The 11,994-nt window shown below is 39.1% G+C and overlaps 1 protein-coding gene across 1 annotated transcript; it reads right to left on the reverse strand.

Annotated features, from left to right (window-relative positions):
- Positions 1-693: 693 nt before the first annotated feature.
- Positions 694-10,902, reverse strand: LOC124015033 (protein FMC1 homolog). Its single transcript, XM_046329896.1, has 2 exons — positions 10,568-10,902; positions 694-1,241 (listed from the first exon to the last, which is right to left on the reverse strand). Exons 1-2 carry the CDS (start codon positions 10,694-10,696, stop codon positions 1,038-1,040), a joined length of 333 nt encoding a protein of 110 aa, XP_046185852.1. The 5' UTR covers positions 10,697-10,902; the 3' UTR covers positions 694-1,037.
- Between the last annotated feature and the right edge of the window lie 1,092 nt (positions 10,903-11,994).

An 11,994-nucleotide genomic window follows, 5' to 3' on the forward strand; every position in this document is an offset into this window, starting at 1 on the left:
CAGATACACAGATTTAACTAAGAAAATGGGATGAATAGAAGAGAATGGAGTCCAATAGGGGCACAGTTAACGACGAGGCTCTTTTTTAACAATAATCCAGGATGAAAACATAGCAGCAAAGGGCAAAGAACGAAAAAAAACCGTTCCCAGAAGCTAATACATGTTACTCGCATAAAAAAATGGCAAAAGACTGCAGATAAAAATGTGGAGTTGGTAGAAATGCCAGTTGCCATGGACACAATGAAACAAATGAATCTGCCAGTACAAAGCAATACAACTCCTGCCGTTTTCCATTGTGCTGGTAATACTCTAATAAAACGCCCACACGAGACAAAAATAATGCATATTGTTATACTTCTCTTATGTATGTTACATGCCCTAGCATTATCTAAGACCTTTCCTTTATTTCACTGTTGGCTGGTCTTCACACTGTTTAAACCACTGACCAAAGGGTAGTGAAGAACAAAACATTTAAAATATCAAAGGCCACGCAATGATCCATCCATCTGATTTATCATACCCTTTGTAATGCTTAATATTTTAATTAACCAGGAATTTGAATTGCCTGATGTCCTTTAAAATATACCTATGACCTAGTTCGTTATCATCGGTTTTATCTGCCGAGTATTAGTGCTTTACCTGTACATCATACGTTGCTCCAAGTAAACCTTACTGAATTGAGGTTAAAAGGGATATCATTATTTAATTGGTTATGTTTTATTAGCAGATAATTAAGCAGCATACACATTGCCGATAAAAGTGATTAATACTTTAATTGACAGAATTTGTCCCATTGTATTTACAAAGATTTTAAATTACAGCCATTGTCTCAAGACAGACACAAAGTGATGGGGAAAGCTGGGAATCACATATTTCAAAGCTATTAGATCTTCCCTTGAATAATCACAATTCACAGTCCTTGTTCGTTGCAGCCTTAATCTCTTCCTCTGTTTTGTAAAAGAGCAAAATAGCATTAGGTCCAGCGTGATGATTACAACCCTCTGATGTTGTACGCGAGTCTTCTCCCATCCCTTCTCTCACTTCTCCCAGCCCTTCCCTCCAGGCTGGGTGGGCAGCCTGAGCCCCACAATTCCTGCCATCTCCTCTGTGTCACGCTGCCCTTTCCCATGGTACATGTCGTAGAGAGCAATGTGTTGCCGGGTGGAGGTGAGCAGACAGAGGTAGCTGTGCGAAGCATGGAGGGCCTCCTCCTGAGCACGACAATATCTCTCCCCAGTGATCTAAAACAAAATATGGTCAGAATTAAGATAAAAAGCATGTATAAACCATGCGTAACAATGACACTAACGTCGCCATCTTGAAGGTGAATTTATGCAGCAATTACACTTGCAAATAGATATGATATATTTACTATTGAAATATAAAGTGCCGAGTGAATGTAAACTCCCCCTTGTATTCACATTTTGCTGCCTTAATCTAAAAAAGGGATTTTAATGTTTTTTTAATCCCTTTTACAATACTGTACAATTTCAAAGTGAAAGAAATGTATCGAACATTTTTCCAAATTATAAACAAATACAAGATATCTTGGTTGTGTGTCTTCACACCCCAGAGTTAACCTCTGCGAGTAAGGCTAGTTTCCTGAATTTCCACCTGTCTGACATGCCCAAAGTAAACTGCATGTTACTCAGGCTCAGAAGCTAGGCTATGCAAATAATTGGTAGAATTGGATAGAAAACTAATAATGTCTGTGAGTATAACAGAACTGATATAGCAGGCGAAAACCCAAGGAAAATCAATCCGGAAAATATGTTTTTGGAGCTCTGAATGACTTCCAATTCTTTCCCTGCCATTGAACATGGTAATCTCCGTCTGAAATAGTTTATTTAGATATTAGACAACCTGAGGATTAATAAAAACATCGTTTGGACGAACTTTGCTGGTAACTTTGTGGAATCCTTTGTATGTATGTTGAAGGACTGGATTATTGAATTCAATGATGCCAACTCAACTGTGTTTTTGGGACATAAAGAATAACTTTATCAAAATGACCATTCATTGTGTAGCTGGGACCCTTGGGATTGCAAACAGAGGAAGATCTTCAAAAGTGATTTATTTTAAATCGCTATTTGCTGTGCTGGTTTGGAAAATATGCTAACGTGAGGCGGGGTCCTCAGACAATCGAATGCAATACTTATTTCGCCGTAAAGCCTTCTTGAAATCTGACAGTTCAATTACCAAAATTTTAAGCTAAAGAATCAAGTATGACACTTGTATTTTCATGAATGTCTAATATTGCGATTTTGTATTTGGCGCACTCGGATTTCACAGGATGTTGTCGAATTTGATCCCGCTTGCGGGATCTCTGCACTAAGAGGTTTAATATTGGTGGAATCATCTTTGGCAACCATTACAGCTGTGAATAACTTTAATTAAGATTCTACCAACTTTGCACAACTCTTAAGGTAAAAATACTGCATAGCCATAGTTTTAAAAATCAACATTTCTCAAGCTCAGTAAATTTGGTCATCATTGATGGACAGCAATATTTAAAATCTTAAATCTGCTTAATTAAAAAAAATCAAAAATACCCCCCAAAAAATCTACAGCTGAGACAAGTCAGGACTGAAACTGGACCATTCAGGAACATAAACCACTTTTGAAAGCCATTCTGGTGTGTCTTTTGCATTAAAATTTGTCCCACTGAAAAATAAAACTACTCCAGGGTTAGGTTTTCAGAAGACGGAGGTGGGTTTTTCTGTTGCTTTTTGCCTGGGCTGTGCTTCTTTCATATGTCTTTTGATCCGTGCCGTTATTTCCCTGTTGGTGGCCCACATGTTAGCTTGCACGATTCTTGCCATTTTCCTTCCACCTCTCATCATCAAGCCGTTTTCGCCCACAGGACTGCCGCAGACTGGATGTTTGTCGCTCCATTCTCGGTAAACCCTAGACACCGTCATGCGTGAAAAGCCCAGGAGGCCGGTCGCTTCTGAAATACTGGAACCGGTGTGCTTGGCACCGACGATTATAGCATGCTCAAAGTAGCTTAGGTCACTCGTTTTGACAATTCTAACATTCAATCAAACATTAAAATGAATGCCTTGATACCTGCTTTATATAGCAACCCATGGCCACGTGACTCACTGTCTCTAGGAGCTAACCATTTTCTTGAACAGGGTGGTGTACCTAATAAACTAGCAACTGAGTGCATGTAACCCAAAGAGTTGGAAAAGGTTGGTAGAATCTTATTCCAAATGATTCACAGCTGCCCAAGGTGATTCCACCAAGTATTAACTCAGGGGGGTTGGAGACTTGTCCAACCCCCCGTTTTTTAAATTCTTTCAATTTTAAAATGAGGAGTAAGTTGTTAGATCTGTAGAATTCTTTTTTTTAATCCATTGAATTTTAAGGCAGTAAAATGTGAAAAAAGTTGGAGGTGTAGACTTTCTAAAGGAAAGGGGATACCTAGTCAGTTGCACAAATGTACGCATTAAACTGAAATGTGTCTCCCGCATTTAACCCAACTACTGAATCACAGAGGTGCGGGAGGCAGCCTTAATTGATGTCATCGGCACCCGGGGAGCAGATGTTGGACACTATATGTTTGAGTACCTCAAAAATATACATATGATAACTATATGATAACAGAGTCTGGAATCAACAGGATCCTGAACAGCTTCTACCGCCAAGCCATAAGATTACTGTTAGGTTCTAATTCTCAGAGTAAAAACACAACGGACACTATGAAAGCTCAAACCAAGTTGATTCTTCCCAGAGGATCAATACAGCTGCATTAGACAAATACATTGTATACACAAGCACTGATATTTAACCCTTTCTCTTTTTTAAAATTTTACCTTTATTTAACGAGGCATGTCAGTTAAGAACAAATTCTTATTTTCAATGACAGCTTAGGAACAGTGGGTTAACTGCCTGTGCAGGGACAGAACGACAGATTTGTACCTTGTCAGCTCGGGGATTCGAACTTGCAACTTTTCGGTTACTAGTCCAACGCTCTAACCACTAGGCTACCCTGCCGCCCTCTTAACCTTTTGCTCCTACCTGTCACGCAGGCGTCCCATCTAGACATCTGGAAATGCAAATGCGCTACGCTAAATGCTAATAGTACTAGTTCAAACTCAAACGTTCATTAAAATACACATGCAGGGTATTGAATTAAAGCTACACTCGTTGTGAATCCAGGCAACAAGTCAGATTTGACGTTTGACGTTACGTTTTTCCGTTTATCACACAGTCTTCATAGATCGATATCTAGGCTATATGGACCGATTTAATCGGACAAAAGACCCAATAGTGATTACACATGCAGGGTATTGAATTAAAGCTACACCCTCATGTTGTTAATAAGCGATCAAATCTGATCACCTGAGGCAAGATGTATATTCTGTATATTCTATATGGGGTACGTCTGGAAATAATGTCCGGGTAAATCACAACCAAAATATCCGGTCGGAGACCTGAACAAATGGCTTGTCTCTTCTTCGTTTGACCACGAAACAAAGCCTAGGCAAATGACAAGACTGTTGACATTGTGTGGAAGCTGTAGGTATTGCAACCTCAGCCCCATTTAATGTGGTTCGCCTTTAACAATGGGTTGCAGTGGCGGATGGATATATTTTTCCATTTTCAGTAATCAGATTTTCCTGCGCTTTTCGATGAAACGCACGTTCTGTTATAGTCACAGCCGTGATTTAACCAGTTTTATAAACGTCTGAGTGTTTTCTATCCACACATACTAATCATATGCATATACTATATTCCTAGCATGAGCAGCAGGGCGCTGAAATGTTGCGCGATTTTTAACAGAATGTTCGAAAAAGTAGGGGGTAGGAGTAACAGGTTAAGCGGAGTCTCCTCCTACACACCTGAACAAACATTGCATCTATATTGCTAGGCAGGAAACTAAGTGATACAGGCCAGAAACTTTTCTTTCTCCCGCAACGCGACCTGACCTCATCCCCCTTCATCACTAATCCATGCCTCTCGCCCCTTATCAATGCATACCATGTGATCGCTTTCCCTACACTCAGTACATTCCAAGCTTAATTGCACCCACTATATACATTTCTTCCTACAGAACCATAAACCTCTGGTGTAGTCCCTCGGCTATGGCACCCCTCCGGTCTTTACTACAACTAATGATTAATAACATTTAAAGTTCAGAAATCCAAACCTATCACTGCGAAATAGCTAATCAAATGGCAAGCCGGACTACCTGCATTGACCCTCCTTTGCACCAACTCTCTTACACTGACGATGCACACACTGGACTCTACCCACACACACTTACATCCCAACACACACTGACACCAGAGCCAGACTTTCATACTCTCCACATAGCTGACGCTACTGTATTACCCATCGTATTGCTTAGTCACTTTACCCCTACATATATGCAAGCTACCTCAATGACCTCTTACTCCTGCACATCAACTCGCTGGTACTACTTCCTGTATATAGCCATATTATTTTTATTCACAGTGTATTTATTCCTCGTGTCAACATGTCATTTACATTTTTTTTTAATCATCTTTCTCTCTACATTGTTGGAAAATGACCTGTTGTTCACAAAGCATGAGAAATTACATTTATTGGGAAAAATGGCTAACTTTACGTTGTATACTACATTACATCTACTAACTAAAAAGGATGTAGTCGTTGGGGTCAGGGTGCATATATATAGTCTACTGCATGAAGACAGGATCATGTCCCATCTCATGGTTGGGCTATGGCCTTACCATTTTGCTGAGTATTCTTGGCCAATGTTTGAATGAAGCCTACTTTTGTTAAGTTTATGAGTTTGAATGGTTGGTAACACATTTGCCAAGAGGAAAGGAATGCTATGATTAGATTGATATAACAAGCCAATCTTTTTTCTCAGGCCCACGGTCACAAAAAAAATACACCAACATCAGACCATATTCAATGACACTCACAATATGTCAATGCCTGTCAAACAGATATTCAATTAGGGATGCATATCGGAATCAGACGATATTAACTAAAAATAAATCGACAGATATCTAGTTTAACTTATGGCTGGGAGGCGCTGTTTCCACGGTCGGATGAAAAGCATGCCCAGAGTAAACTGCCTGCTACTCAGGCCCAGAAGCTAAGATATGCATATTATTAGTAGACTTGGATAGAAAACTCTGAAGTTTCTAAAACTGTTTGAATGATGTCTGTGAGTATAAAATAACTCATATGGCAGGTGAAAACCTGAGAAAAATCTAACCAAGAAGCGGGAAATCTGAGGTTTGTAGTTTTTCAAGTGATTGCCTATCCAATATACAGTGTAAATTTGGTCCGATTGCACTTCCTACGGCTTCCACCTGATGTCAACAGTCTTTAGAACCTTGTTTCAGGCTTCTACTGTGAAGGGGGAGCGAATAAGAGCTGGTTGAAAGCCTTTCGTTTAGTCACGCACAAGCTCTGTTCCTTTTCATTTCTAAAGACAAAAGGAATTGTACGGTTGAAACATTATTGAAGATTTATGATAAAAACATCCTAAAGATTGATTATATATTGTTTGACATGTTTCTACGAACTGTAATAGAACTTTGACTTTCCATCTGGACTTAGTGCTCGCGCCTTGTGCATTTGAATTACTGGACTAAACGCAAACACAAAGGAGGTATTTGGACATAAATGGACTTTATCGCATGGTGTGCTTTTGCCGTAAATCTTTTTTGAAATCTGACACAGCGGTTGCATTAAGGAGAAATACATCTTTAATTCTATGCATAAATGTTGATAAAAGATACAAGTGTTATGGTGAGTATTCCTGTAAATTGTTTTGGCTCTCTGCAAAATCACAGGATGTTTTGGAGGCAAAACATTACGCGCCAATGTAAACTGAGATTTCACTGGCTGTTGTCAAATCGATCCTGTTAACCTTTTACGACTAGGGGGCGATATTTGAATTTTTGGATGAAAAACGTTCCCGTTTTAAACAAGAGCATCTTTTCGTGACAAAATATCGACTATGCATATAATTGACAGCTTTGGATAGAACACGCTGACGTTTCCAAAACAGCAATGATATTGTCTGTGAGTGCAACAGAACTGATGTTACAGGCGAAACCCAGATAAAATCCAATCATGAAGTGCTGCATTTTTTGAAACCGCCTCATGCTAATGACTCCTTATATGGCTGTGAATGAGCTACAAATGAGCTTACGTTTTCTACAGCATTATGACGTCTTTTTTACGCATTTCTGTTGAAGAATAGCCGTAAGGGACCACATTTAGCAAGTGGTCACCTGATGTCTCCCGCAGAAAATCTTGCGTAAAATACTGAGGTAGCCTTATTTTCCAATCGCTTATTATGAGACACCAATTGCCTCGACGGATATATGTTAAAAACACATTGAGGATTGATTCTAAACAACGTTTGCCATGTTTCTGTCGATATTATGGAGCTAATTTGGAAAAACGTTTAGCGTTGTAGTGATAGCATTTTCCGGTTGATTTCTCAGCCAAGCATGATGAACAAACGGGAGCTAATTTCGCCTACAAAAATAATATTATTGGAAAAAAGGAACATTTGCTAACTGAGAGTCTCCTGAGTGAAAACATCCGAAGTTATTCAAAGGTAAATGATTTAATTTGATTGCTTTTCTTATTTTCGTGAAAATGTTGCCTGCTGCCAGCAGAGCCTAGCATAGCATTATGCCATGATAAACTTACACAAATGCTTGTCTAGCGTTGGCTGTAACGCATATTTTGAAAATCTGAGATGACAGTGTGATTAACAAAAGGCTAAGCTGTGTCTCAATACATATCATTTGTGATTTTCATGAATAGGAACATTTTCTAGGGGTATTTATGTCCGCTGCGTTATGTTAATTCGGTTGAGGCTAACGCTCCCGGATCCGGGATTGCTAGTCACAAGAAGTTTTAACGTGATTTCAGCCGTAAGAAGTAGAGGTCGACCGATTATGATTTTTCAACGCTGATACCGATTATTAGAGGACCAAAAAAGCCGATACCGATATACCGGCCAATCTTTTTTTTTAATTGTGAAAATGTATTTGTAATAATGACAATTACAACAATAGTGAATTAACACTTATTTTAACTTAATATAATAGATCAATAAAATAAATTTAGCCTCAAGTAGATAATGAAACATGTTAAATTTGGTTTAAATAATGCAAAAACAAAGTGTTGGAGAACGTAAAAGTGCAATATGTGCTATGTAAGAAAGCTAACATTTCAGTTCCTTGCATAGAACATGAGAACATTTGAAAGCTGGTGGTTCCTTTTAACAATATTTCCAGGTAACAAGTTTTAGGTTGTAGTTATAGGACTATTTCCCTCTATACCATTTGTATTTCATTAACCTTGGACTATTGGATGTTCTTATAGGCACTTTAGTATTGCCATGTTTGTGGACATTATGGATATTATTTGGAATTTGTCTGAGTTGTCGTGGCCGCTCTTTCCTGTGGATTTCTGAACATAACGCGGCAAACAAACAGAGGTATTTTGGATACAAAAATAATCTTTATGGAACAAAAGGAACATTTGTTGTGTAACTGGGAGTCTCGTGAGTGAAAACATCCGAAGATCAAAAGGTAAACGATTAATTTGATTGCTTTTCTGATTTTCGTTACCAAGCTACCGGATGCTATTTTTGTTTTGTCATGCGATCGATAAACTTAAACGCTTGGATTGCTTTCGTTGTAAAGCATCCTTTCAAAATCTGAGACGACAGGTGGAGTAACAAAAGCCTAAACTGTGTTTTACAATATTGCACTTGTGATTTCATGAATATGAATATTTTTTTGTAATATTATTTGACTGTGGCGTTATGCTATTCAGCGGGAGCTGATGACAATTATCCCGCTTAAGGGATGGGTAGCGTCAAGAAGTTAACCCTGTTGCCCAAGGCTAACGTTATAAGCAGCAAGCTAGCTTCATCTGGCTAGTGAGTCTCAACCGCTGGGTTATGTGTTGTGAAGCTAGCCACAATAAGGATTAGTCACAATAGTGGAATTACCGGTTTGCCTTCAAAATTAAAGTATGGCATAATTAAACCATTTGTATTAATTTACATCATTGTCAATGACATACTTTTATTTTGAAGGCTAACCGCAAAGTCCACTATTGTGGCTCAATCCTTATCGTGGCTAGCTTCACATAGATGGGTTCAACCACCATTAATCAAATAAGAACTGTCTTATAAATTCTGGTTACTTTAGTTGAAACTATAGCTACTGAAACAGATGTCGTTTTGCTATGTTTTTGGGGAAGAACATTGTTTGCATCCATGAGCTAGCTAGCTTTTCTTTTTTTAAATGACCAGCACTGTAGGTGTGCGAGACAACTTTAACAGCATCATAGCATATGCATCGATGAGTCGTTGTGACATATGAAATACGAGTGATAGTGTAATCAATGTGTAATAACTATGTTTTAAAAAATGAATGAATATGTTCAATTATTATGTGACGTTTAGACAAATTCAGGTCCTGATAGGTCAAATAGTGCTAATTTTTTGACATGCGTACCATAGAAATCCTGGTTGAGAAAGAAACGACTGAACAAATGAACAACGAAACAGCACAGCAAGTAAGTGAAAGAAATACGTTTTGATTATGTTTTACTGGTAATGGGGACACACGTAAATGCCAACAAAATAACTTTTTGGTCAGTGTGTGTAACCTTTTTTTAACTAGGCAAGTCAGTTTTAAGAACAAATTCTTATTTACAATGACGGCCTATCCTGGACGACGCTGGGCCAATTGTGTGCCGCCCTATGGGACTCTCAATCACGTCCGGATGTGATACAGCCTGGCTTCAAACCAGGGACTGTAGTGACACCTCTTGCACTGAGATGCAGTGCCTTAGACCACCGCGTCCATGTGTGTGTTTTAACTATTTAACTGTACTGGAATGCTTAAAAGGGTGCAAACATTTTAAATATCAGTTCTGTATAGTTTTTCTTTTGGCAAGGAAAATATCGGATATCGGCCAAAAATGTAATATCGGTGCATCACTAAATTAAATGTGAAATATTTTGGCCTGCTGTTTTTCAATTTGTTACCTAGTTGTTATCCTGCCGTTTCAGGTACCCCAAAGCTCTCTGAAGCGTCTGCTGTTGAGAATCACTGTACATTTCTGCACTGCTGCAGCAACTGAACATTGACCATGGTTATTTATGAATTTCAAGCCGGTAGTCCTGCAATATCTAGGCCTAATAATAGTGCATAGGAGGAAAAGTAGCACTAATGTTAACGTTAAGACACAGGCTCGTGACGGTCACCTTGGCTTGGGAAGCCAGCCAAGTTACTAGTAACGTTAGGACCAATGATACTAACCTGGTGCTGCCATTGGATAACGTTAGTTGATCGCTGTAATTCAGCAAATTAGTCCCATAACAAAGTCACCAAGGCAGCTTATTCTTGAAGATAACCCGTTCCAGGATGGCTAAATTGTGGTTGGGGTAGCAAACACATTTTTTAACCACGGCAATCTAGCTAAGTTAGCTACATTAGCTTACGTTACCATAGTGGATAGATGTCGTGGTTTCATTAAAGTTGTAGCTAGCTAACCTAATTTACTCATCAACATGACTTACCTGGTTTTTACGGAATTGATCTAAAACATAATTGTATGCCAAAGATTGTTTGTATTCCGGTCCTTTAATCGCTCGTATCTCCCTCAGGATACCCCGGCAAATGCGTAGAGGTGAAGACAACGACGCCATGTTGGACTGGCTTGTTTGGATGCGCACCAATTATACATAAATCATTCGTGCTCACCTACTACCAGGAGCACAAATAATGACATCACTTTCGTATAGTAATAATTAAAACCTTCAAAATAATAGCCCACGTTTCAAACCATTGCAATGTCGATAACTAATTCAAAAGATATTACAATCAGTGGACAGTTTATTAGTTACACCCATCTAGTACCGGGTCGGACCCTCCTTTGCCTTGAGAACATCCGGAATTCTTTGTGGGCATGGATTTAAGGTGTCAAATCAAATATATTTGTCAAATGCGCCGAATACAACAGATGTTGACCTTACCGTGAAATGCTTACTTGCAAGCCCTTTTACCAACAATGCAGAGTTTCAAAAAAGTAAATAGGAAAATGTGTTAAATAAACTAAAGGAAAAATAGTAACAGAAAACAATTAAAATAACGATGCTTTATATGAGAGGTACCAAGTCAATGTGCAGGGGTACGGGTTAGTCGAGGTATTTTAGATCATATGTACATGTAGGTAGAGTTAAAGTTACTATGCATAGATAATAAACAGAGAGTAGCAGCGGAGTCAGGTTTGTAGGCCTCCTTGCTCGCACAAGCTTTTTCAGTTCTGCCCACACATTTTATATTGGATTGAGGTCAGGGCTTTGTGATGTCCACTCCAATGCCTTGACTTTGTTGTCCTTAAGCCATTTTGCCACAACTTTGGAAGCATGCCAGGGTTCATTTTCCATTTGGAAGACCCATTTGCGACCAAGCTTTAACTTCCTGACAGATGTCTTGAGATGTTGCTTCAATATATCCTCACAATTTTCTTTCCTCATGATGCCATTTATTTTGTGAAGTGCAGCAGTCCCTCCAGCAGCAAAGCACCCCCACAACATAATGCTGCCACCCCGTGCTTCACGGTTGGGATGGTGTTCTTCGACTTGCAAACCTTCCCCTTTTTCCTCCAAACATGACGATGGTCATTATGGCCAAACAGTTCTATTTTTGTTTCATCAGACCAGAGGACATTTCTCCAAAAAGTACAATCTTTGTCCTCATGTACAGTTGCAAACTGTAGTCTGGCTTTTTTATGGCCTTTTTGGAGCAGTGGCCTCTTCCTTGCTGAGCGCCCTTTCAGGTTATGACGATGTAGGACTCGTTTTACTGTGGATATAGATACTTTTGTACCTGTTTCCTCCAGCATCTTCACAAGGTCCTTTGCTGTTGTTCTGGGATTGATTTGCACTACGTTCATTTCTAGGAGACAGAACGCGTCTCCTTCCTGAGCGGTATGATGGCTGTG

The sequence above is a fragment of the Oncorhynchus gorbuscha genome, linkage group LG26 (genome assembly GCF_021184085.1).
Source record: "Oncorhynchus gorbuscha isolate QuinsamMale2020 ecotype Even-year linkage group LG26, OgorEven_v1.0, whole genome shotgun sequence".
NCBI lineage: Eukaryota > Metazoa > Chordata > Actinopteri > Salmoniformes > Salmonidae > Oncorhynchus > Oncorhynchus gorbuscha.

What these genes read in the sequence shown, in the direction of transcription:
- LOC124015033 (XM_046329896.1), bottom strand. Translation starts at nt 10,696, where the DNA reads ATGGCGTCGTTGTCTTCACCTCTACGCATTTGCCGGGGTATCCTGAGG. An exon ending in ATCAATTCCGTAAAAACCAG is followed by an intron (nt 1,242 to 10,567) that starts GTAAGTCATGTT and finishes ATTTTGTTTTAG; the next exon opens with ATCACTGGGGAGAGATATTG.